At 48.7% G+C, this 26,519-nt stretch overlaps 5 protein-coding genes across 5 annotated transcripts; 4 read left to right on the forward strand and 1 right to left on the reverse strand.

Annotated features, from left to right (window-relative positions):
- Positions 1–4,997: 4,997 nt before the first annotated feature.
- Positions 4,998–6,492, reverse strand: BO88DRAFT_445133 (C2H2-type zinc finger protein). The gene is made up of 5 exons (XM_025710177.1): positions 6,057–6,492; positions 5,781–5,972; positions 5,651–5,730; positions 5,188–5,601; positions 4,998–5,155 (listed from the first exon to the last, which is right to left on the reverse strand). The coding sequence occupies exons 1-5, from the start codon at positions 6,108–6,110 to the stop codon at positions 5,098–5,100; spliced, it is 798 nt and encodes a 265-aa protein (XP_025560834.1). The 5' UTR covers positions 6,111–6,492; the 3' UTR covers positions 4,998–5,097.
- A 692-nt stretch (positions 6,493–7,184) lies between these two features.
- Positions 7,185–7,915, forward strand: BO88DRAFT_83118 (uncharacterized protein). Its single transcript, XM_025713172.1, has one exon. It carries the CDS (start codon positions 7,504–7,506, stop codon positions 7,717–7,719), a length of 216 nt encoding a protein of 71 aa, XP_025560835.1. The 5' UTR covers positions 7,185–7,503; the 3' UTR covers positions 7,720–7,915.
- A 1,918-nt stretch (positions 7,916–9,833) lies between these two features.
- On the forward strand, positions 9,834–10,718 carry BO88DRAFT_416994 (uncharacterized protein; the record flags this gene model as incomplete). The annotated part of the gene is made up of 4 exons (XM_025708285.1): positions 9,834–9,873; positions 9,924–9,978; positions 10,013–10,387; positions 10,436–10,718. The coding sequence occupies 4 exons, from the start codon at positions 9,834–9,836 to the stop codon at positions 10,716–10,718; spliced, it is 753 nt and encodes a 250-aa protein (XP_025560836.1).
- A 1,185-nt stretch (positions 10,719–11,903) lies between these two features.
- On the forward strand, positions 11,904–14,365 carry BO88DRAFT_466248 (uncharacterized protein; the record flags this gene model as incomplete). The annotated part of the gene is made up of 7 exons (XM_025711465.1): positions 11,904–12,187; positions 12,209–12,572; positions 12,609–12,772; positions 12,859–13,481; positions 13,524–13,733; positions 13,825–14,006; positions 14,066–14,365. Exons 1-7 carry the CDS (start codon positions 11,952–11,954, stop codon positions 14,363–14,365), a joined length of 2,079 nt encoding a protein of 692 aa, XP_025560837.1. The 5' UTR covers positions 11,904–11,951.
- A 6,838-nt stretch (positions 14,366–21,203) lies between these two features.
- BO88DRAFT_369164 (uncharacterized protein) lies at positions 21,204–22,080 on the forward strand (the record flags this gene model as incomplete). Its single annotated transcript, XM_025704136.1, has 1 exon — positions 21,204–22,080. One exon carries the CDS (start codon positions 21,204–21,206, stop codon positions 21,909–21,911), a length of 708 nt encoding a protein of 235 aa, XP_025560838.1. The 3' UTR covers positions 21,912–22,080.
- Between the last annotated feature and the right edge of the window lie 4,439 nt (positions 22,081–26,519).

The raw sequence follows: 26,519 nt of genomic DNA on the forward strand, positions 1-26,519 counted from the left end.
CGAAACTCAGATACCTGCGACAAGAACTGCGGAGGAAGATTGGAGCTGCGTTTAGCAGCATTTTAAATATGCTAGGAGGGCAACAAGGTAAGGGAGGTAAGGCACAAGACGCTGAACAAGACCACGGCACCCTAGGGGCTGTACTGGATTCTGCAGAAGCGTCCCAGATGTTTCGAAGTCGCGCGCCCCGGGGGCCGCAGAACAAAACTCTAGGCGACTAGGCCAACATAGGCCTCGATGAGGCTCCAAATTCGTCAGAAAACTAGTGGTTTAATGCATATAAGGAATATATAGTAGGGTAGATAGGGAGATCCTGCATATCGCTTTAATCTGCGAGGGGTCAGAGTATGAATACACGCACACACACACACTACGCTGCAGTGCGGTAAGAGCATGCACTGTAACCGACGCAATTCGGGGTCTGTCACACAGTACATCTTGGACATTGCTACGGCAACTTCAACAGCTTTTTATTAGGAAAGGCCACTTGGACAATGCCAGAGAGTGTAGCACATAGCTTGGCTACAGAGGTGCCAATTTTGGACATGAGGAACTAGTTCTTCAGTTTTTAAAGATATCGTCTATCCGTAACTATGTCCTTCTCACTGTCCCGTACTGTCTCAATCTTGTCACATATAGCAGGACACGTCAGAGGAAGCGGGGGAAATCTAGGCGATAGAGGCGGGACTGACAGCTTATTTTCCGATTCCACTTCGTTATCAAGAGAATCCTTACCCAAGGCTTACCAATGGTTATCGTAGGTTCGCTCAGAGCTCTCCACGTTAAGCAGGTATAATATGGACCTTATCAAGGTCGGGCTAATAAGCCTGGATAAACCTAGCGGGTATTAGCGCCATTGTCCACTGAGCCGAAACCCATGCGAGCAAAAAGAGAAGACTATCCCATTTGCCTGCTATAGGCCCTATCTTTTTTGGGCCTCCGAGCGTCTCTGTGGCGGATCAAGCATTCGTACAGGCCATATAGCCGTCTTGAAATTCTAGCATACGTTCCAAAAATGGAAATAGCAGTGATTATGTAATAAAGCTAGTCGTGTTCAGTTTCAATACTTACTCCAGGTAATTGAAGAGCCCCTACGGTTAATTCCTATCGCCCCTGCTTGGTGGGTGTCACCGTCCATACTGCCATTGTCGAACTCGCTATTATTGTTTGATTGAACCACTTCTGAATATGATGCTTATGGAGTATATGCGTACCTAAGAGTTCACTTTTGTACAGTTAGAATTGTAGTCATATTGAAACAGTACCATCAAAGGCGGACATCCATGTGACCCGCGAAGGGGAACTAGCCCTTAAAGCAACTAAAGATGAGTTTGATATCCTTAGTGATTGCGAAGGAGAACAACTGAATGGCAGGGAAGGGGGCAGTGGCAAAGGATGTAGATATAAAGGAGGCTGAAAGTGAGCGTGATTTGGATTATGTCCTGCTGGAAACGCTATTGGACATGCCCACTCCGACCAAGAATGTCCCAGGGGTTTAAATCTGGAAACGGACAGGCAAGAGAAAGCTCTACCGTTCCTTGACCGATTACATACCGAAGGTGACAGCTCTACGGACCAGACATGCACAGCGCTACGCAAGGGATAGTTTCACCAATCATGACAGCTGTACGAAATTGAACCCAAATCGCGACTCAGCCCGCGAGTAGTACCAGAATGGACTATGAGTGCAACGAGGCGCAACAGTCGACGCGGCTTTCTTCGACGGAGACATAAAGGAAAGGGACTCCAGAAGCATGAGAAGCATATCGCGGGGCGCGCAACCATAGGTCATGGCCTATTAAAAGACCCCTAATGCATTGCCATAGATCAGCGGATGGCCTCTGGCAACTAGGAAGAAGGGCCCGGAACCAGAAAGCCACACAGCACGATTATAACACCCCTTCAGCGACCGGACGGCCAGACGGCCAGACGCGGCATAAAAGTTGGAGCTGTCCCGACAGGGCTTCTTGCCTCCCAATCAAAAGGTGCTTTGACCCGGCGCGCTAGCCCATGAATGGTATCGGCTGCTTTGCAGGACTCTTAAGGTCAGCCGCTGTCTTAGAGTGTCTCATAATCTTTCTTGTTACATTACCTTACGATTCCTATAGAGGTATCCCGCCTGGCTCCGGAGGAACGTCCCACCAATCGTTACGGCCCGTACACCACCATGATTATTAAAGATGGTAAGAAGAAAGAAAAAGAAAAAAGGGAAAAGACATTCCTCACGCTCTCAGCTACTTTCAGTGGCCCTCTTCCTCTCGCGCATCTGTTAAGGTTTACAGAACATCTCAAAGGAAAGTAGTTTGCCACTCACAACTCGGAAGCCCGGATCAGCTGCTCCTGCCAGTTCAGGGATATCAAGGATTATTCAACTTCTTTGGCCCTGCCTTGGCTGTCTGGGCCTAAGTATATGATAGATCAGATCCCCAGTCGCCTTCCGTCGCCTTGGCTATCACCTACTGGGGATAGTAGGCCTCTGCAGAGCTATACTCTGGCGATTCTTTGGTGGTGACTCGGGAAATTGACCGGTGGTATTCACCAATTCTACTCTCTGGGATGGTATCGGACATCACGCTGTAGATACCTTCGGGTTATAACAAGAAGAAAAACATTGACAGAAGACTTGTAGGCCTACCAGAAAAAGCCACACTGTATATAACGTACTAGGTCGGGCAAAGGCGTGTAGCAAGTATGCAACAAGAAGCTTCAATTTCGCGCTAGCAGGAATTACGCAGGCGATGGATCCGAGCCGCCTAGTTGTGGAGCTAGTCAAGGGCAAACATAGTCTCAACGAAAAGAACAGATCATGTTCAATATCACGCCTCTCCGCGTTTGCTCACTCCGCATCACGCTTTGGGATTGCTGGCTACCCCGTAACTGGAAACAGAGATACGATAATATTGTCACAAGAATGGATCAATGGCTCATATCAAGCTCTGACTCGAGGAGCTTAGGCGGGCAACCACTACTTGGGTGTGTTGCTTGAGCCGTTGGGGCCTCTAGTCCCATTGCCTCTGCTGATATAGTTCCCTGCGGAGAGAAGCAATTTGATAAGCAGAATTCTCTGGAATGTGCTCGGCGTCAACAGTGAATAAGTGAACCCAATCCAACTTCCAGCTCATTAGCCACCATGTACGTGGGAAACTACTGACTAGCTGACTACCGTGACCAGCTGACACATAAACAAGGGCCGACCAAACTAGCATCTAGGAAATGGCTAGCTAACAGCAGCCCGGGCCGATTACAAAGCACTTTGAGTGCAAAGGAAGAAAATAAACGGGCTGCGGAGGAACGCCAGCGGGAAGCCAAGGAAACAAGCAAAGCAGAGAAGGGACTAGAGAAAGTACAAGCACGAGAAACCACCTTTGCTGATCTTATTCCACCTCGGACCTTTAGTTTTCGGTATTTCGGTCACAGGGCGAAACCACAATGCCGGAACAAGGAGAACAATGATCTCGAGCCAGGTAGTGCGCCAGTACACTGATATGCGTCAACAGGTTCCGGGCATAGCGGGCTGTAAGGGAGACCATGAGATTCGTTTATTATAGCCAGTGTAACGGACATACTATACTACCAGGCATGCGTTCGCAGACCGAGAATGGATGACTTGATAAGGGGCATGATGTTTTGTGGATTGCCTCGGTGGGGCTGCCGTGCCGCTGATAGCTAGTCAATCAGACTATCGTGGATCTGTACGAGAATCCTTGCATGTCCTCCAAACGTAGCTACATGACGACCTTCTAGCAACCAATGAGTGCGGCTGCGTGAATGCCATCACTTGCAGCGAGGCGTCACGCTACATATGATCACCAGTTCTGGGCGGAGTTCTCCTGAAGCTGTCAGCTAAAACGTTCAACATCCACAACCAGAATTTTTTCAAAATCTTCGCTGCTGTCTGGTCGAGGGGCAACAGTAGGGGCCACGCTCATGCAAAATCTACGCCACTCCTAGAATAGTCCTTGGTGTGTCCATTATGTTTCAGCGAGAATTGCCCGGGCGAAGGAAGCTCCAAAAAAATAAAAAAAAAAAATAAAATAAATAAAATAAAAATAAAAATAAAAACAATAATAAAAATAGAAGGAGTCTGCGGGCCGACAAATTCCTGTTATTCACCCAGCCAGGGTTTCGAGAGGCATGGCAGCATATACATATTACGACCTGTGAGGCTCCTCGCATGCAAAATAATTTCCGGCCTCCCATGCCTTTGTAGCTGCATAGATAAAAGTACCTCCCGGCTGTTTTGGCGGCAGACGGGTAGGCCTGCACGTCAACCCGAGTCGCCGGCCATGTAGGATTAAGGCAGTGGAATGCAGCCACGTACTGATTTCGATTGGTGTCAGATCCTTCGTGGGAGTAAATCAACTCATTCAGCAGTAGGCAGCCACCTTTATCTGGGTTGGTGACCAATGCGGCAATCTCTGCGTCTGCCAGGAGGAATTTGAATTGGATTGAAATCAATACCTGACCGTGAAAAGGGAGGATCGGAATAGACTATGCTGGGGACACTGCGTTATACTTCCTGCCGTCATGATCAGTAGCGATGTGTCTCCCCGATGATGCCTATGGATTCAGAAGGCAAGTTATTGTTGAGCTCTCGCACACTTGGGCTTTGGGAAGGCCATCACCTCCTAGCAGACCGCATCCACCCACCGTACACCCATGATCCGGTCAACTACGTTGCACGCGATCCGGGTCAAAGCGAACCTAGGATATGCTGACCGAACACTCAAAAAGTGCATTCGTCGTCTGACGTTTCCTCATTCGCCTCTCTCCCCTTACACTTTAACACAAGGGAAAGTGGGGACCCGGGGGGGCGGGCGGAGGGTGATCGGAGAAGCACAGCTTAAACACAAGCGCCTCTCCACAGCGTGATTACAGGAGAGTAATAAATACAGTTAATGACAAGATAGCAGAAACGGCGAAATATCAAGACTTTAAGAAAGAGAACATCAGCGAATGGGGCCTCTTCTGCCAAAAAAAAAAAAAAAAAAAAAACACTGTAAATAAGTCATAAAATGGCATCCGCGCAAGATACAAACGCCTTATCCTGCGCTGAAGCAATTACTGTTCAAAAAATTGCTGGCTCGTTAGCCCGCCCTAGAAAAATATAATCTTGTTCGTGCCTTCAGACTGGTTCAGGGTGTGAGCTAGCGACCTGTGGTCATATGATCGTTAAAAACCGTTAACAAAGGACACTCTGCCATCGGAAGACTGATATAGTGTTGCTGAGACTCCGGGGGCAGATATCGCTGGCACACGGGATCGTGTCGCTGCCACTGTTGCACTGGTTGTACGTAGTATTGCCAAGCACACTGATTGTCAACCGGTGATGTGGCCAGGATAGGCTGCATCACAAGCTGGGCTGGATCTTGCAGGGGCACCGGCGTTACATACAGGCTCTGGTGGGCACGGGACTCGAAACTTGACCACAGAGTGCGAGGGTACGAGACTTGCTGGGTTGGGAGATACTGTTCGTTGAAATTTGCGGCTTGCTCTGGACACGGCTCATCGGACACCACCTCTTTCGAGGACAGCGGGGTTACGGCGTCTCGGGGATGGGAGCGATGTCGGTGTTTGGTCAGTGTCACCTTGCGGCGAAATCTTCACGTGGTCAGGAAGCTTGCAGCACCGCAACCGGACTAATACTTACGTTTTACTGCATGTTAAATTCTGACAGATATAGGGTCGTTCTCCTGTATGGATCCTCCGATGACGGGAAAGACTTGACGACTGTGACGGTTAACACTGGAGAGAGTTGGGTAAGAGAGGATATTGCATACGTCGGAAAAGGCCTTGTGGCATCCTCCGTGTTGACAAACGTGAGGTTTCTGTCCAGTATGCGTCCGCGAATGCACGGTCAATGCACTCCGCTGGATAAAACTTTTACTGCAATCTTTGACGGTGCAATGGTACGGTCGCTCGTTGGTGTGTATCCGAAAATGCCTGCACAGGTCTGATTTGCGAGTGAAAGCCTGCTAGCGTCAGCGAGGAAAAATCGACTCTCAGGTACCAGATGATAGAAATGAACACAGCAAAGGAATCGAGAAAGTCTTCACCTTGTCACAATTCTCCCAAGTGCAGTGGAAACCACGTCCACCACCGAACTTCATGGTTGAGAGGATGAGGGCGCCAAATCAAGAGCTATCGGAAAGATGGGCCGCCACTTGGGACAACGGAGAGTGGCCCGACTAGCGATTTTTTGGATTTGAAAATGGAAATGGGAATGGAAAAAAGAAAAAGTAAAAGTAAAAGTAAAAGAAAGGAAGAAAGAAAGAAAGAAAGAAAAAGAAAGAATCACAACGAACACAGTTACAGGGGGCGGACCGAATTTGACGAGGAGGAAGGGGAGATAGAACCGATACTTGTAAAGCGACGACCAAACAGAACTAGGAGAGAAGTACAAAGAATGGTGCAGGCGACAGAAAGATATGGGAGGGTAAGCGGCTCCGAGTGCGACAATCAGCTATGGCGGAGCGAAACAAAGGGTTTGGGTTGGGGGTGGAGGGAGGGAAGGGGGGAGGGGGGCTGGGGACGAGATAGGAAAGAGATCGGCACAAGCATCAGGGAACAGTACCTACAGTGCCATGACAAAAGTCTGAATCCGCCAGACTTGGGGCCGTGTGCCGTCAGACCGACGTCTTCCCTGCGTGCCCGCGCCAGCATTAGTAGGTCAAGCAGCGGGTAAGCGCGTCCAGATAGGCAGGCAAACAGTGAATTCTATGACTCTAGAGACGCCCCAAGAGGAATAACTACACATAGTACGTAGAGTAATTAGCAATAAGCACTGCATGCGGAAGATGTGACAAGCAACGACAATCGCGCGTGGAAAGTGATCAGGTCAAAGGCCAGTTATATTCATGGTGATGTTAGGCTAAGGCTTTCCAACGTCTAGAAGCTTCACAATGACTATTTTCAGCAGCTAAAGGTGTCGTTCATATGGAAGTCGCATTTTATCTTGGAAGTTGGGCCCCCCGATAATTTTGCTGTCCAGCCTGCCTTTGGCAGCTATAAACCGCTGGGCTGCTAGCGCATGCTAAGGAGCAAGAATAACCCTCAACATAAGTGGATACCCACCAGTCGGCTATGCTAGGCCGCTAGGACAGCATCGTCCCCCATCCATCCTTTACTGCACTCTCCCATATAATGATACTATTATTGCCGTCAACACGATCATGCGTACTCAAGTGGTCGGGGCCGTCCGGATCTCTGTAGTTTCTCTGTTTGGGACCACCACCTCGAGGGCATTAGTGCGATAATTGAACCGCACTCCATCGCCTAAGCAAGATTCCTGAGCGGCAGGTATCTTCCTAGCCTCTGTAATAATCTTGGTTATACAGCTTGGTCACCAGCTGGGATTTGAGGGTATAGTATGGCAGAGAGTAGCGATCCTTGTGGTAGGCCTGCGTCGATATGATACGTGTCCGGTTTAATGTCGCCCATCCGGGGGACACTCACTCCGTTGCTGGGAGAGCCCCTGAGTCGTCCTGTAGGATTTGAGTTCAGATGCCTTCTCTTCAAATTATGAGACAAGTCATTCGTGCAGAGAACGGTCGAAGCGCGCCTGATGGCCCTAGAAGGGCGCTAGTGATATGTGGCAGATTAGAGGTCTATGCTGTGTGGATCATTTCCAGCAGATGTAAGGCGTGTTCTGTCGTGATTCCCTTCCGTCCGCCTGAATGTTGTGTCGGAATTAGGCCGTGTATTTCACTGCGTGGCTAATCCGCTTTACGATACCTGGCTTCATAACCTTCCCCAAGCTGTTTAGGAGTGCTACTGGTCGGTTGTTCGGTTCTGGCGGTAATCATTCTTGGCGGGTTTTCGAAGCGTAACCGTGAAGTATTGACGGGGACGCTGGGGGCAGTAGCGCAGTTTGTTGCTTGCATTAAAGAGGCGCTAGAAGGGTTCAGCGAGGTGCTGAGACATGCAACATAGTAAATGTTTAGGCGTGATGTCTTCGCCTGCTGCTTCCTTTCCAGGCATGCGTGTTATGCCTTGAAGAACCTCGTTAAGCGTAATCAGCAGGAATCCCGGCGGGGTTGGGTATGCGTAGCCCGTTATCTTACAAAGCACTTCCATGGGTGGACCCTACCAGGTGGTAGTGGAATTTCGGTAACTTGTCCTAGGATGCGCCCATTGATGTGAGCGGAATCTCCTTCCAGCGAATCTGGTGCTTTGACGCTGCAAGCCAACATCTACAGGGAGAGAGTATCGAACAGGTAAATTTGGTTCCCGGGGAAGCGAGCCGCAAAGCCGGCGCGCGCGGCTTGCAAGCAAGGTCCAATCGATATGGTGATGGTGCCTTCCTTTCGCGCGAGGTAACCCGTTCTCATTCCCCTTCCACTGTAGATCTATTTGTGAACGTTCCCCTTTCTGCGATATGTGTCTGAAATCAACATATTGGAGACCACATGATCACAGTCATATGCAGGCGGCCTACCGAGGGGGGTCATTGACGCCGCCTCCGATGACAATATACTTCTCTGGCTCCTTATCCCAGTGCTAGAGTAACTACGTGGGGTCACTACCAGCAATCTCCTCCAAGCATGAAGGGGAACAGGCTTACGTAGTTCGCCACCTGTGCCTGTAAAGTTGGAAACAATTAGACTAGCCAAAAAAGACTCCGGAACTTTTGCTTTGTAAATAGCCTGTATTTCACACAGCCAGTAACATTATCTCCGATCAGCATTATTGTTTATAGACTGAATATCTAGGAGTATTGTGGGATAGCCAGAATATGGAATCCTAAATTGCGCTAAACAAGGGTGCAGTCGGACGAACTGCAAAGTCTTCAGCGCGATGCTGCAAGTGACAATCACATACTGCGACGGCAAGTGTAGCAGAACCTCTCCATACCCTAACAGGATTGCATGGATTAAGAATATATTAATCCCATAGACCATCAGGTGAGGCTTTGGCTCCGTCGCCCGTCAGCTTTTGAGCGCTTACATATTGCACTCTAAACAATGTGCTGGTTGGTCATCGTACTGACACCAACCAACGAGCGGTCAAAGCAACGACCCTAGGACAAACGAACATTTACTGCCTGCAAGGCCGAAAGCACACCAACACCAATCAATAGAGCGGCCTAGCACCGACATCAATCTCGGGTGTATGTGACATGTCGTCAGTTCGCGCTCTGAACGATTGTTAGGACAGTTACGTATCCTCTTCAGGGAATTTGTAGGTGATGGGTGTCACACTCTGGGTGTGGGCAGCCCCCGCTGGGTCAGAGAGCGTTTCCCGCCCAACGCGCGCGCTAGCATTGAATTATTTGGCCTGTCAGCACAGTTTAAAGAAAAAAACATCTGTACCTTTGCATTTCGCATGACGTGACCAGGTAACGAAATCTTTTGATGGTCCGAGCCATGCACTGTCCGAAGCCTATTCGAATAGCTACTTCGGCTAGCAAATGCAGACACCGCATCAACAAGCAAGCCTTCTGCTGACGCATAGACAAGACACCGGCGTGCAGAAAGCTGGTAATGTTTGGCACCTCCACATAACCCAACTATAAATGATAAGCTGTTGTCTCCTTCGCGCTCTACCTAGAAAAACTACCCACCTACGGCTCTCGAACCGTCCCTCAATTCCGTCCGTACCCATGGGGGTCTTGCTTTTAAACGCTCTGTTATTGGTTGAAGATCCTTCTAAGAAAATTTCAAGCGCTGGGCGACGTTTGTTCCAACTTACTATTGGGAGAAGATAGAGACTTTAAAATATTCTTAACCACCATTTCAAAAGGCCAGGAACCCATACAGTGAAGCTAGCACCACCGACTACGTGACTTTACATCCATACTTGGTAACTCCAAAAGCTTGATCGACTTCCGGCCAATGACTAGAAACCCTTTGGACCAGCCATTAGGCCAACCAAGTAAGTGATATATGCAATAATCAGAATCATGTCGATGCGTGATTTAACAGTGCCTTCAATTCCCAGGAAACCGGAGCAAGGGCACTGGACACACTCTCTTACGAGGTATCCCGTATCTGGTTGGTTAAACTTGCTCTAGTCACCGTGGTCATCTATTGCTCCAGTCTAGTGCACCGCAGGATTCGTCTAGTACGTTGGACGATTTCGGCTCTAAACGTGACAGTGCTTTCACGGTGGATACCATGGATCAAAGGTCTATCAAGGCTCAGCTCATTTCGACAGATTACTGCAGATCCCACTGGATCATTGCATTCTGTCAACTTGACAGGTGCATCAATGCAGATCTCTCGAAAAACATGCTCTATTACACGCGAAATCGTCTCCTAGCAGTTATGAGTTCTATCGACTTTCTCATCAAGGACGGCTACCCACCGATTGACGTCCTGAAGGGATATATGTGGCTTCCAGAACATCTAATGCAGCGACATGAATCCTGCTATTGCGTCCAGTGGGTGTAAGTGTAATATATGATAACCCGTCCTCTCATTCTAATCGTCTGCAGGTGGGGGGTCTTATACAACTATTTTGAACTTGGCTGTATAGAGACGGTCTCTACAGCTGGAGTTACCCGAGATAATTTAGTTTTGGAGCTAGTCTGCAGACAATCAAGTGCTCTGATCGATATTGATACGGACCGCTTACGACTGGACGTTGTCACCGTACCGGAGCTTGGGCCCGTTACGAATGACGACTTCCGGGACGCCGAGTCTATCAATCTTCTCGAACGTCAAGCCCCACATCACGCGAAAACAGAGGAACAGCAAGCCGCACCTGTCCGATCATAGATTTTAACGGGATGGGAGTGTATGCTGGGAAATATCATATTGGCATGGCCAGTTATTATGCTTTGTTGTTCACAGTTGCCCTTGGTACATGGTAAATTTAGGGTGAGACAAGAGGCAGAAGAGGTCGAGAAACCGGGAACCAGCGAACATGGTCCATCATCCATGGTATGCCGTAAGAAGCAGCTGCAAGACCAGACCTTTTCCGAGTCTTTTGGCGCACCGAAATATTCAAGTAAATGCAAGTAGGCCAGTGGTGGCGGTCGATTCAAGGGGTGGCCCGCCGGACCGTGGGTTACGTTATGACATGTTGTTCCTGTCTGTCTGAAAGGCGATCTATCAGCCTAAAATTGTGAATAAGTTCTCGCACAACTACTTCTCCCATTTATATATATATATATAAGAGTGAAGCAACGTCCTAGCATGTCACCCGCTGACTTGACCGAAATTTTCTTCTAGCGAAATCCGATATTTCGATGCTGGAAGATGACATTCCCAGGGACAGAGCGATCGGCCACTCGTATGACAATTCAACCACCACCTGGTGGGGGTCTCCCAGAGACAATCAGGATAAGTTCTGTCCCATTGTACTAGAACTTATAGGCTTTCCTTCCTTACAAATGACGAAAATTCCAATGTGTGCCTTATTACCGACTGCGATGTGGAAGCTCAGATGACAAGATAATAAGCCAGATAGCACCCTTAGCTGATGTTAACCCGATCACAAATCGTTATAATTCGCAGTTGCTGTGCTAGCGCTACCAGCCCGGATACTATACCTGTCAAGGACTTGTAAGTCGCTAAGCCACTGAATGATGGTGTTGTCTACCATGCTACTATACTGATCAGGGCCGAGGCTAGAGCAGATGGCAGATACCATAAGGCCATGGCTTGGACTGTTTTGCCATATAGGCCGGGAGAGCATTGCACATGATGCCACGGTTAGTAAACAGCAATGTGGAAGTGATGGCGCATGACTCGCAAAGTATTGACAGATAGCATGTTCTTCAACCCCTGCACAGAGAATGCGGAAGAGCTAATAATATCACTATCAAGACATTCCGCGTGCCAGTTACATTGGCACATCATATGATACAGCATAATATGTGCACAAAGGATATAAGAGGCTGCTCAGGACAGCAGGATGCCTGTGTCATATGCACGATCCACTATTTTTCCATTACCCTAGCCTCCAGCAGCCCTGCATTTTTGTGACTTACAATCCGCTGTCCCAGCATGTCCTTTACCTGCAACGCTTCTCCAACGAACGGGGCATACCCGCACAGTGCCCATCCCATGGCTGATGGGTCCACCGTTGAGGAAACTGTTATTCCTGATTGTCTTCTGACGGCGGCATCAATCGAAGGAGTGTGGCGTCAAGAAGTGCCAAAGCACGTGTCACCGCAACCCATGGCTGCAAGTCCGGATGGTGATCTGTGCATTCCCAAAAGACGGCCGCCTACTCCTAGCTGGTCAGTCATAAAAGTTACTAGGAAAGAGGCTAGGCGAAGGCAACCCAGTCAAGCATACGGGCTGCAGAAAGATAGGACAAATGTCTATCCTGTTCCGGAGGACGGTCCTACAGTCGACACGCCGCATGGTCTTGGAGCTCATCCGCACCCTATGAAACAGTCTATGGTCCCCAGACTTCCCCTGTACCACTTTAAAGGCACGGGAGATAAAGTTACCTCACCTATTCAGCCTACACTTGATCCCAGTTCATTTTTGGGGATGGAGACACGAAAGCACAACAAATTCAGCAGACGTCTCTTCTCACTGTCTCATACTACAACCCATAGTATTACTGGGAGAGTCCGAGATACCAGCCCCTGGAGCAGGTACGATAGGACTAATTTTGTTAAAATCAAACATTAACGCCAATACTGGGTGCAGTTGCTGATTGAGTACGGAACATACACGCTCTTTATTGTCTTCGTGTACTTTGTGCTGGTGGGAGTACTTCTTTGGAAAGGAGCTGTCTCCTGGCTCTACTGGCTGATGCAGAATAAGTTTGTCTTCCAAGGGGGGTGGTCCATCGTGATCGGCCTTGTGATCTTGTAGGTGATTCTCTATTGTTCACCATCAACATTTATCCCCCTGTCCTGCAAGTGACAAGTTTTGCCGCTTACGTATGCCTTTACAGCTACTCGTTCCTGCCTCTGCTCATTACCTTCGAGAAGGATGCTCCAGATCTCAAAAGTCACCACAGTCACTGTACACCCTCAGGTGCTCCAGATACCGCCCTTCTCATACCATGCCACAAGTCCGCCCCTCTTATCTATGAGACACTCGAAGCAGTCCTGAAGATATTCCCACCTTCCCATGTGTTCGTACTTGCAAATGGCGACTCACCTACCCCACTTGATAATACTGAAGAGATTTGCCGATCCTTTGGTGTAAATCATGTCTGGATTCCAGTGGGCTCCAAAATCATCGCACTCTTAGTTGGATGCTATGCTGCCAAGCGCTTCCGTCAAGTTCTACTAATCTATGATGACTGTGTTCTATCCAGAAACTTCCCCATTGTTGTTTCACGCTTGACAAAACGAGTCCGCTGTATAGGCTATACTCTCAAAGTTGTCGGCTCATTTTTCTCCAAGGGAACATACTGCCAGCAGGCACAGGATTTGGAGTACAAGCTTTCCGGGTTACAGCGTACCTTTGCAGGACGAATTGGCAGTGCTACCTTCCCACATGGTGCTATATGGCTCTGGGAACGAGAATTCCCTAGTGATGCTCTTGAAGATCATCCTGGATTCTCTATTAGTGAAGACTGATTCCTAGGTAACAGCTGTCGGCGACTTGGAGGAAGGATCCAAATGTGCAGTGCTGTTTTCGTGGAAACCAGTGCGCCACCGGCTGTCTTCTATACCAATGACAAAGACGGCCGTAGTGGATTCGGCGAGATGACCGTCTTCAGGCAGCGGTTCACACGGTGGAACTTCTTTGTTGCCAACGGACTGCGCTATAACTTGGCGTATTCTTCTCGGTCGTGGGAGCTAGGGAGATGGGAGATAGGTAGCGAGCTTTTGTTTTTCAGGAGGTAGTAGCTGTTTCGACGCCAAATTTGTTGTACTCATGGCTAATCTAAAGGCACAGATTTACGAAGCTATACTAGGCCTTCTAGCCCCCTTTATGCTTCCAATATCGCTCCCTGTGCGAGCAAACTTCTGCATCGCTCTTCTGATGGGAACAATGGCTCTCTATTTAATCAAAATTATCCTCTTCAACGAGATCCACCTGCGCTTGAAGCATGAGCGAGTCAGATGGAAGGTAATCATATTTTACTATGTAAGTTCCGCACGTTCTAGTCTGAGCCACGTGTGACTGTTCTCACACACTTGAAACAGATGCCGTATAAATTCCTGATCACCATCATCAACATCGGAAGCAACTACTGGTCTCTGCTCAAGTATGCCAAGTACTTTGCCCAACGACGTCCAAAAATTATTGAAGACCACAAAGCCATAGGGACTGTGCTGAGACTGGAGGAGAGTGCACTGAATCAACAGGGAAGATCTATTACGTTAGGCAGGAGTATGACAGTGAGGTCTGTGGATGTCCGGAGCCAAATGGATAGCCGGGCAGGTCTTGGAAGAAGCCGGATGCCTGAAATTCAGGAGCTAGACCAAGAGCAACGGTGGTTGTAATAAAAAGAGTTGACTGTCCGAAAACCATCCTATTCATTGTTTATTGCCGCGTTCCCCTGCTTTGGTTCACTATGCATCACGCTTCCGCGTTGCTGGCTGCCCCGTAGCTAGAAAACCCAGACATGTCGATATTATTGATATTGTCACAAAATCCTTTGGATTCGGTTTCTAGTTGGGCCTAAGACCTCCGGCTGTTTTTATTTTTGTTTTTATTTTTATTTTTTTTCTTCCACCTCTCTTTTTCTTGGTCTTGTGCCTTAATATAACTTGAGCATGTATACATCTTGATGCCAGAAGCCAAGTCAAAGAATAGCATAGGCCATATGCTGTCCCTGCAGATGGCAGTCAAGGCGACGTAAAACGATTTGGGACCTCATCTCTCATATACTTGAGGGACATACAACTGAGACACGGTCAAAAGATCTCAGCCTCGGCCCAGGTACGGCGGGAGGGACCAGATAGGAATTAGAGAACTCATAAGTGGGCAGAACCAGGTTACCTGCCATTTTATTCTTTTCCAAACGGCGAGCTTTTAATCGGATTCGATTATCTGTGAAATGCCTCTAAAGATCCTCAACAGACGTGAGAGAAAAAAAGGACTACTGAATATCGCTTGAGAGCCTGAAGAGATTCTTTGAGACAAATGATCGTATATGGGTCACAATGATTGGTGGAAGGTCTCTCCGAAGCTGGATGGAATGTCTCAGTAGGAACTCTTAGGCTACGTGGTAACTAATGTGATAGGACACTCTTAGAACGGCGTCTAAGTTTGAGTCCTGAAAAATTGTCCATACCATTCTTGGTCTAGGGGGCTGGATCAGAGCCCCTTCTGGCTGCTTGTTGGCCCTTACCAGGCGGTGGTTGGATTGCAATACCGAGGGTTCGGTCACTCTCCCCCTGTGGATGTCGGCTTCGAGAGTCAGAGCGCCGGATTCGCTGGAAAGAGATTCCGCTCACATTAATGGACGCACACTAGGACATTGTTCCCCCGCATCATCCGACTTTTGGTCACGCATAGGTACCCTTTAGCAGAATTTATGGAGCAGTAGTGGTGCGAGAATCAACTATCCTTATTATCTACGCTGATAGGTCGCTCCTTAAAACAAAAAAAAGCATGTTCAGCTGTCATATTCCTGGCAATGTGTTACTAATAAGCTGGTTTCCTCCATTGAGAACACTCTTCTCTTTTCTTGGCGCTACAGCCAAGACACTAGTCTGGAAGACAGGTGCAACTAGTATAACTTGTGCGTTTCATAAATCAGAATGCCGGTATGCTAGCAGAGGTGGGCGACTCGCTTACGTGGCCGACTCGGTCGCCGCTTATGTTATTCCGCTTTAGTCAGCTCAAGCGTCGGGACCGGTGATTACGAGCGGGACTGAACTTGACATTTCAACACGTTTCAGACAGGGTACGTGCAGACCGCTCTCATTGGCCGTCAAGCCCTCTCGTAGCCAACCGCCCTGGGCATGACCAAACTCTTTCATACCATAGCAGATTAACGTCATACCGTCCACAGACCTACTTTTTTGAATACTTGCTCCTTACCAACTCTTTGGGCTGACTCTATTAAATACCTCTTGATACTTTTAGTATCCACAATCAAATCCTCTCCACACAGGACGATTGTGGACTATTCTGCACTCTTGGTGGTCCCTGAATCCTCCATGGCATGGTCTTCCTTCCGAAGTATGTTAGGTACCCAGGAAAGCCTTCGTTCTAATGTATGTGCGACTTCCACGTCCCCGCTACTGAAACAATAGTAGGTATTCGTGAGCCCGTGTTGGTCGGCGCGCTATGAAGTCGTATACCACAATGGGCCGATGAACGAGGGTGAAATAATATCGACATAGACAATCAGCCCAATATGCGTGGATAAGAAACTGACTTGAGGAGGTGACTGGCGATTATAGAGCCATAGAAATTAAATTGGAGGCTAACATGGATCTATCCCAGTCGTGATATTGGATGACTTCCATTACCCCACATAACAGAATGCGGTTCTAAGGCGGAGAGAGTAATCCGAGAGCTTACTGGCATAATCTTAGGTCCGGTTATCCTTAGCCGTCATCGCTGGATTTATCCTGCAGCTCCCTGCTGAGGAAAATCAACCTGTTTAGGGGTACAGCCCATTTTCGATACCACGTATGAAGAGTACTGGTAGTTGTTTCTTTGATGTGTGGCGCCGATGCAGGTATGTGAGATGCACCGCAGGTGAGCGGTATGAACAGAAGACAGTGAGAAAGCGAAACAGAAAAATACTGAAGGATTATGAAAGGAATTGAGAGTAGTCGACTACAAAGACACGGGAACGCAGCCTCACAAGGTAAAAGACACCATGCTGCTTTAGTGCACATTTTACAGGGTACACAAGAGACTCGGATGCGTGACATCAAGTTCAAGTAGACGTTGTCCTAGGGTTTTCCCGTACATTTTCCCTTGGCGGTAGTGTCCGTCAAACTGGCTCCCCAATCTTCCTTGTATAAGTCTTGGTACCCACCTCCCGTGGGCTTCCAGGACCGAAATACGCCCTTGGAATGAAATCTTTCACATCATCCAGCCTAACATGTCCGACATTCGAAACCATAAGCCAACATCTGTGAATCCCCGGAGCCTGTGACATTCTTATTGCGCCTCTTGAACAGCCTCCGTTTGTCAACCGCAGTCACGGATCTATAATAGGAGCAGAGTTGCCTAAAACGTATCCAATGGTATGAAGACGATGGGGCAGAATGCTGCTTTTGGAAAAGGCCGGAGTTGAAAAGGGAAGGGCATGTGGCGGGGGAGACCTGGCAAGTATAAGATCTAACAGATGAATAGACAGGCGCTATCCTTTATAGCGATAGCTGTATAGCTACGCAGATGAAGTATACATGCCCAAATCAGCCTGTACTCTACAACTACTTTCTCCTCGTCGTACGAGATAACCAGACATCCCTATTACGACACGGTTGCACTGGAATTGATTTTGCGAGGGTCGTCAGAGTGAGCGTCGAGTATTGAGTTAAGGGACAGACGTCACCCTTGAATTCGTGATAAAGATGATGTTGCTCTCGCGTGTGACAAGAGATTCCATATAGTTGAAGTTAAGCAGAGAAATACGTGTTCAATACACTCCGCGCCGGGGTCAAGCAAAGGCTTGGTCGCGTGAGTGACAAGTACGCCAACGTAATTCACAGCTCCCTCTATGTCATTCTAGACAGAGGGAATCCGAGAGTGTGCAATTCGAGCGATATTGCTGTACCGTTTTTCCAGCAGGGTTGAAGCACTCTGCAAGGGCCATTGAGGGAAAGCTGGACTTCCGCGTCGAAGTCGCTCTGGACTCTACTATCGTCTTTCTTCTTAGGCTCACCCGCTTCAAGGATGTACAAGATTGCAATAAGTGACGAATTGCCTGATTTGATTCGATGACGACCACTGTTGTCCTCGGGTGCCTCGAGAGGTTGTTATCTGGCTATTTTGAGATCGCGAAACGACAAAAGGTGTTTTTGTCGGAAGACAGTCCAACTACCGATAGCCACTGTCGGTTGTTAGAAAGCATCTCTACAAAGTAAAAGTGATAAAGTAATACCAGGTCTGCATTATGCTACAGCGTCAAGGGTATCTCCGATCGATACTATGGTGAGTTCCAGCGCGGGGGACTGCGGGTAGAATGGGAGTCACTCAGCTGACCTCAGCCAGCTGCCGAATGTCACGCCTTCACAACACCATTGTAGACTGGTACCGCTATAATGGCCGCGCCTTCAAACATCAAGATATGCGTTTGCTTTGAGAAAGAGTATGCCGAGTGGACCTGGAAAGCCAGTTCAGCAGAAATAAACCATCAACTTATAGCTCATAGGGGTAGCTCTCAGAATTGTGCGAAGTGCGGAGAATTGCCGGATGAACGGCTGGATAAGTGTTATCTTCCTGGAAGAGCCTCGCAACTGTCTGCTGAGCGAAGTTCTTGCCTCGTTAATCAGCATACAACATTCGGACAGAGTAGACAATATTCCGAGGGCTCAGGGCAGTAAGAAGACCCAGCTCAGGTAGAGCCATATTCGGTCAATAATAACATTGTCCTACTTTAGTTACTACGACTTGGTTTCAGATATTTCTCTACGGATATTGAGACTAGATGGCTACACCGAAGCGAGAATGGCAAATAAACACACATCATTCTATACTCTTGGGCGGCGAGGACGTAATACCTTCGGTACTGGAGGGCAAAACCGAAAACAGTGAAAGCGTTGACGTTGAAGGGACATTGCGAGCTACGCAGCTCGGAGACGGCCTCCTCTAGCCCTCGCGCCGCGGAGTCGTAGTAGGCGTGTTGGCCATGGCCGATTGAGATGGTCAAAATGAAGATTGTGTCGCGAAAAGGCTCGTAGGGTCAACCTGGAGGACAATGGTTTGGTGCATGTAGGCCCTGCAGTAGTTACCCCCCGGAGACAACAAGACTCCGCATCTGGGAATTGGCGCACCTGGGCTCCTATTGGCGTCCAACGCTTTGGCTCACGGCATTGAGCCGCTTTGCCTGCATAGCGGCAACCCCTAGTATCCGATGGGCCGCATCCAGCCCATCCGAAAGAAAAGTGGTAAGTGCCTGAGATCCTTATACGTAAAGCTACATGTTTTACCTCTGATGCGTTCGGGACTCTGATGTCTACGACTTGGGGATAACTGACAGCCTGGAGGGCTGAACTTGGATATCCGGACAATTCAAGGCTCGGATGGACAGACACCATGTCAGGCATCTGAGTGTCTAGGTGCTCGCACTAGGCATCAGCTGCATACAGTCACTTGTCGATGTGCGCTATATCGAATCCATTTAGTCAAAAAGCCGGTCTAGACCTGTAACATCTAAAATCAGACTGTCATGAAGACAGTTTCTCTTCCCGCACATATCTCTTTTAATCGAGAAATCATTCTATTTACTCTCATATCCGGTACTACATCTGATAATCTCCTCACGTTCGCATAATATCTGAAAAGGATAGTATTTTCAAATGTAGACGCGCTCTTCTCAGAGAAAGACAAATTCAATTGTACCGCGATAGAAACAATAGTTGGAATGAGATAACGTTCGACCACAGCAAGCAGGTCATATTTGAAAGAAGCATAATGAAGATGAGTTGACTGACAAAGGTCGACTGAACGCTTAGTCGGTTACGACATAACTCATCTATGTATTGCTGAAAGACTTCATTCCAATGAATCGCTGGTGATTCTGAAGTGGAAGGCTGCAGACCACCCAACGGCCCGGTATACTGTGCGACTGGACTCGTGGTAACCACTTATCGTCTTTCTTTCGTCGACCGGAGCTCAAAGATGGGATCAAGGCTAATTTCAGTTATCTTAAATACTTCGGTTCGTGACTTCCCTGCCCTTTTTACTCATTCTTTTCCCCCTTGACGCGGCTCCTTGATCCAGTCTCATCACATTCCACATTGAGTTTCTGGTACCCATGGTGCGCATTACACGGACCGGCCGGATCGGCATTCCAAGGCGCAAGGAAGAAAAGAAAAGAGGGAAATAAAACGAAAATAAACAAGCTCAAAGTATAAAATGAGAAATATACCTAAAACAAGATCATAATAGAGTAAAAGATAGCGCATGTAAACCGTCTAAGTGAAAAATTGCAGCGATTTACATCCATCACCTGACGGTGATCGGCTTTCCCAAGTAACCTCCCTAAGCGTCCAGTGTGGCCCTGCACGTCGTCGGTCTGCCAACGTGACCCTGCCGCGATCTCAACTCGGTGAACCATCCAACTCATCAAATGCTACTCTCTCATCCCCGTGCCTCCTTTGGCCCTCTGCTTCCCATTAGAGTGCTGAGGATTTATCTGTCGTCCAGGTAAGTGGCGAATCCTTCTGATGCCGAGGTTTTCCAGACGGCATTCTTATATGGAAGCTTGCTTTCTTCGGCTGTATCCATTTCTCTATGATGTGTAGCTTCTACCAGCCCGCTACAGTACCTATTCCGCTTTCCGGTCGAATGCTAATTTTTTGACGGGATTTACCACAGTATATTTCGACGGCTACCGCAAGGGCATGCTTGCAGATAACCCAGGGTTGAAGGAAGTGGTTAGAAGTGTATTTGGAAAAGCATCATCCCGATTAGCTAACCGCGCAGTCTTCCCTCCTACAAGGCGTTCTCCTCTCCAACCAATATTCAGGATACCACCATTGTCGCTCCCTACTGGCGCAGGTGCAATTCATCACGCAGGTTGTCGTGGCGTACCCGCCGTAGGAGTGAGTGACCCTCTCCACGTCCGGACGGAGGCGCAGTTACCATCGGCCTCTATTACAGGGTAGGAGGATCTAGAGGTCTGGTACCCTGCTTGGCTTAGAGCAGGGACCTTTGGCTACTATTGCCCACCCCTCCCCCCCGAAGAGTTTAACCGGAAGTCTCATACGGCGGTGGTGATACTTAAAGGCCCGGCCTTTCCTGGATTAAGTCGGTTCAACAAAGCTACCCGACTCCTCGACTGCTCCGTATCACTTTGTCTTCCCAACCCCTCTTCCATCAGGCCCCAGTTCAGAGCAGCGCGCCTGAGAAGGAACGCCCCTTCCACCATCCTTTGCTGAAAGATCTCCCCATCTGTCACAACTCTGTTCGTATTTCAATTTCTGTCTTACTTGTTTAATGCTACTTTCTCCCACGTCCCCTTTGTGCCGTCCTTTTCAGTCGGCCCACCAGCTCAACTGCGGGAGAGCAAAGGATTATCTTCAGCCCCATCTTCTTCAAGTATATCGTCTCTCCTCTGGCGGCTTTCGTTTCTCTCGACCCGAAGACTAATTTTGCCTCCAACTCCTCCTGTACTCTCTCCTGCCGGTCTCTTCCCATACGCCTGCCATGGAGGCCGCTCGCGAACAGGCACGGCCCGGTTACCTGCCGGCGTCCCGTCGGAGTCACATGGCAATTGATTTTATATTGAACCCATTGAGTGAGAGAGCCCCCGCCAATTCCCGATTCCAATATAACTATCCTGGGCCCCAACAGTCGCCGCTATACCCTCCCAGTCCTAACCAATATTTCTATTCACCCTACTCAGACGGGCACCGCCCCTACGCAGAGAGTCCTGCATCATCGCTGGATGCGGCGTTCATGCCTTACTGGGACCGATCGCCAAAGTCCTCGCCCGGGATATACTTACCGGAGCAATACAACTCTGTCTCCCGCAGCTCCAGCAATGCAGCGGAGCGGCGACGGCCTCCTCGGCCTAAGTACAAGGAAGAGGAAATGTACTTCATCTGGTACCACCGAGTGGACCTCTCCCAGGAATGGAAAGAAGTGCACAAAAGCTTCAACAAACAATTCCCCAGCCGGCAGCGCTGGGGAATCCAGGGAATCCAATGCAGATATTATCGATTTATCAAGGATAAGAAGTGCCCGACCCTGCGGGAACAGCAGCGCCTGCGGAACGGCGGCCTCGTCCTTGAGAGAGCGGGCCTTCCCGACTCGGGACCTCTGCGATTTGGTGTGGTGGACAGGGTCGGGATCTGGTATCCATGGATGCGCGAAATCAAAGATGAAGTGCTCAGCGGGCGGATACGCCGGTGATGCAACCACCTAATAAACCATTTTGGGTTGCGCTCCATCCTCTGGAATTCCTCTGGGACTGGTAACTACTGACTCACGGCTGTTGGAAGATACCTCTGTTTAGCTTTATTCATCTTTCCCTTTCCAGTTTCACCATTCATTTTCATTGCTTCTTCTCTTTCTGTTTTATTTATCCCCGTCTGTCATTTGTAGCCACAATTCAGCACTTTAGATGTTTACTTGGGATGTTCTCGAATCTTCGCTTGCAGTGCATACATTGCGTATCCTTACCCTCGCACCCAGACTCCTGATAACCAAGGGTTGGCTAACCTAGTGACTTTTTGGCTGCGTGGGATACAAGGATGGAAACAGCTAAACAGAAACATGAGACAACCTATCAAGCAATTAAATCCAATCTAAACAAATCAATTGAAGCAAGATTGTACGATTGGAGACTTCATGTACCCATTAAATTTCCCATTTGGACGGATTGTATGGTGTTTTCTAGGAAGACTTTTAAGGCACTCTTGTTCTGGCAGTCTGGTCCGATGTCCGGGGTGAATCTCAAAAGGTACGGGCTGGGCCATAATAAAGTGTATTCTGAGGATACCCAGTACTATAGATACAAAATCCCATAGATAAAGACACTCTGGATGAGTGAATACGATTCGTCACGGCGTGGAATTGTCAATTAGTCTTGAGTATAGGCATAGCACGATGGTATTTCTGCATAGGAGAGTGAAGAGCTGTTGGAGAGGTGAGCCGCGGGCAAGGATAGCGGGAAGTAGTCCAACCAGCGATGACGGACCCAGGATTAAAGCGAAACCAGACGAAGAGATAGGCTGTGTACAGGTGACAGAGACGGGAAGGAGCGGTTGCGAACATGCCAGCCAGCCACGGCGGAGCGAAAGTGATGGAAATGATGGGAGGGGAAAGAGAGAGGAGCTATACAAGCGTGGGAAGGAGAAATGCAACTGGAAATCGAATCCCGAAGGCACGCAGCCTCAACAGTAGACCCATTAGCGCACGGTTGCTCTGGCTAAGGTATGGAGACCAAGGATTGCGTCATTAATCATACGTCTAAAACAACTATACTCATCGAAAGTGCCGAAACAGAGGCTGTACTATCTACTTCCCCCTTCCAATCAGATGAGGAGGCTATCGTTATGGTGGACACCGAGATCGTCTTACCTTGTCCATCATTGTCAATGGATCTACCGGTAGACGTATGGTGGAGCTGCTCTATGTCAGTCCCGTATGCCGTTATTACATCTGTTATACGCCTTGGCGATCGTGAGCCCAAGGGGCGCGAATCCAGCCAATCAGACTCGAATGGAACTGAAAATTGAGGCGCTGTTCGCCACAATGACCTTCTCTTCTGGGCGTACGTTCTGTTTAGCTATGTAAAGTGCCGTGCTTACATGGAGCCGCTGCGGTTCACTGAAGTCGTCGGAGCTGCTTTTTCCATGTTGCCCAGCCTCTACCCTCTCCTCTCCTTTTTACTACGGCTGTCAGCTGGCGAAGTGTTACTGATTAATTGATTACTTCACATGTATATGCATGAAAGTCATCTCCCTAGGGTTCTGGCGGTGCAGATATTAGTCCGTATGGTAGTTGTATGGTGGTTAGCTTATCCCCGGATGTGTAAGGCAGAGAGGCTTTTGCCCTTTAATATACTCATCATGATAACCATGAACAGCCTTCTTTATGCGGATATCTCGCTGCTAGTGCTCTGTCTCTTATTTTATTCATTCCTCGTCCTCCACTGTTCCTTATTAGGATAAGTTATATTCGTAATCTTAAGCACGTGCAGTCCTCGCCATCTGCATGACGTGTATCATGGATCCTGTACCTTTTTGCAAAGGCTGCTAAGGAGCTGATTACTTGGCCGTTAGAAGAACAGAACCATCAGAATTCTGTTGCAGGAATGGATGTGCTCGTCTGAAGGAGGAAGGGAATTTCTGGGAGAGACTATCGAGTGGCAAAAGGGAGATTTCACCGTCGGAAACATTAGCTAAGGAGTTATAGCATAAGATTAATCTTTGCGGGGCGCAAAATAAGGGGACAAAAGAGGATTCTCTTTCTCTAACGTTCAAGAAGGCTGTAGGGAATACTCAAAACGACTGGACTAAGGGATATGCACATATGACTTTGAGACGATCCTGTTGGGTGTGCAAGAAGAAATAGGTGGTCGTAAGCGACTGGGGATGCTGTCGTGCACGCGGCCACGAAAGTTGTCCAGAGTGGCCCCGCGCCCCGCCCTAAGACGTGCCCCTACATTACAGATCTCTGGACTAACCAGTACCATTCTGCAATGCAAGGAACAGGCGTGTAGATGTTCGTAAGACTGTTATAATGGAGTCGCACCATACCATCACATTTTGCAAAAAACGCAACGGCCGCAGTAGGAGCAGCATCCTGGAACACTAGACGGGGATTTATCGAACAACTTACCAGACAACGTTAGTCGTGTGGAAGTTGACATTTTCTGACTTTGCCACCACTTCTTCTGCAGTGCGCAATATCCTGTACAATATTCGCCAAAGCGCGAGTCGTCTGGATCCTACTTCGCTGTTAGCATGTCACCCAGACGTGTCATGTAACATAGCAAGTGCTGATCGCTGTATATCAACGCCCTTTATTGATCGGCCTGCTAGAATAATAAGACGCAGTCAGATTCGTCAAATGTTGTGCATATGGGTTGAAGGATCCGAGGCCATGATCAAGAGCCTGCGAGCCTTGTTAGCATCACTATTGAGTAAAATATAGCCTACTTGATCTAAGCGACTTTGATATAATTCGAGTATGTGCTACGACGGAAAAGTCAACATAATAGTATCTTAAAGCCTGCTTCAACGAAAAAATTTTCAGCTCTAGCCGCTCGTAGCTGCTTCTTAATCTCCCTATGGCCTCCTTGTGTAATCATGAAATGTTTAGCCACCAGCACCCAGAAATTTCTCGGCACTGTCAAATAATCCCAGTCAATGAAAGCAGGCGCTAGCAAAAGGCCCTATTATCAGCCCTGAGACATACGATGTATGCCCAGTCACAATAGATTCCATCCGTGGCATATCCTGCGCCTGAACAATGACGTACATGACGTCGCGAGTCCTGTGGTAACCCATTCCAGTTCGCTTTGGACAAGGAGTCTGCACATCGAGGTATATCTGATTCGAACTAGTTGCTCGTTCAATACTTCCCGCTCAGATGCGTTCGGTTTATGGCCTGCTCGACATATTCCAACCTTTGTGACGGGCAATGCACGATGGACCCCCGGAGATTGCCCGTCTGGTCATGGGGTGGGGGGAAATAAGGTAAAGAGGCAAAGAATAGTGAGAATATGTTCAAAAGATGGTGGAAAGATGGTGACAGGACACGGAGTGGACATGGTTAATAATCCGTTATATCATCTGCTCCGGGAACGGGTGCGTGGCAATCAGTTGGGACGTTAATCTGTTCAGAGGATGCAAGGTTGCCCAGGCGCAGACCTCTTCCCACCCACTCCACGAGACGCGTACAAATTCAATAGCGGCGCCAACCTTGAACATAATAAATAGCTCCGTGACGGTTTCTCAGACCCGGCACTGACATGGACGGGACAAATTGGTTGCACCATGAAGACATAAAGGAGCAGAGGCGCAGTGCAACGTATCCAGTTAGGCCTAACGCCGACTTCTGCTGCTCTCTGTGCTCAGACCACCCTTGTACCAGCCACACGTAGTGAGTTGTCGAGTCGATATCGCCTCAGTCAACGTGGCAGCTTGCAGTGCAGGGTAGTGCCAAGGAAATTTACAGTAGGTAGATAAATGATCATAGGAACCTTGCCGCAGACGGATACAGATTGCTTCGATTGCCCACCAGTCAATTGAAAAGACACCAAGCGCGACGGTATGCCCCGCCATTCGGGAAAGTCATTGTGAAGAGTTCCTTTGCGGCCGCATACGTCTCGGTCTCGATTTATACTTACTGCCTCGCGCGACCGGAGATGTGTTATAATAACCGCCACAGCAGATTGAGCGTGGAGGGTGCATATAAGGACTGAGACGGCATCCCAGTATCTGACATGCGGTACTGCGAGCTACTGCGTCTCATCCTGCTCGTCCCTGCATTAAAGGTCGTCAACACATAAGACTACTTTGATCGTCACACGAAGCATGCTTTTACTAGGGTAGTCCTGTGAACTTTCAATGAAGCAATGCACCATGACCATATACCTGCTGCGGCTCTCACGTTCGGCTGGGGCTTAGACAGTTAATTTCTGATCTTGAGTTGACTGTGCTCTCTTATGGCAGATCGGTGGACTGGAGACGCGTGTAGGGGCCGGCCGCCTCACCACCTGCGTCAGTAGAGGGCTTTGGTCGTCCGAATGATGCTCGGAAGGGCTGGGGGTGCTGATCGGGATAGGACTGGGCCAAGCTTTTCGTCGGCCACGAATTTGCCTTCAGGGGATCTGAGGGCTGGGCAGTGATGGGAGTTGCTGTTGGACGGCGGTGCCATTTTATGTTCCTCTCCAGCCGCCGAAATATGGCCCGTAGAAGTTCTTTCGCTCTGGGTTTGCGCTGGGTTGAATATATCTAAACTTTCTCCGGGCACGTTAAACGAAGATGACGAGCTACCCATGACGGATAT

This window comes from Aspergillus vadensis (assembly GCF_003184925.1).
Source record: "Aspergillus vadensis CBS 113365 unplaced genomic scaffold BO88scaffold_18, whole genome shotgun sequence".
Lineage (NCBI taxonomy): Eukaryota > Fungi > Ascomycota > Eurotiomycetes > Eurotiales > Aspergillaceae > Aspergillus > Aspergillus vadensis.

What these genes read in the sequence shown, in the direction of transcription:
- BO88DRAFT_445133 (XM_025710177.1), bottom strand. Translation starts at nt 6,110, where the DNA reads ATGAAGTTCGGTGGTGGACGTGGTTTCCACTGCACTTGGGAGAATTGT. An exon ending in GCCACAAGGCCTTTTCCGAC is followed by an intron (nt 5,731 to 5,780) that starts GTATGCAATATC and finishes TAACCGTCACAG; the next exon opens with TCGTCAAGTCTTTCCCGTCA. An exon ending in AATTTAACATGCAGTAAAAC is followed by an intron (nt 5,602 to 5,650) that starts GTAAGTATTAGT and finishes GACCACGTGAAG; the next exon opens with ATTTCGCCGCAAGGTGACAC.
- BO88DRAFT_83118 (XM_025713172.1), top strand. Translation starts at nt 7,504, where the DNA reads ATGCCTTCTCTTCAAATTATGAGACAAGTCATTCGTGCAGAGAACGGT.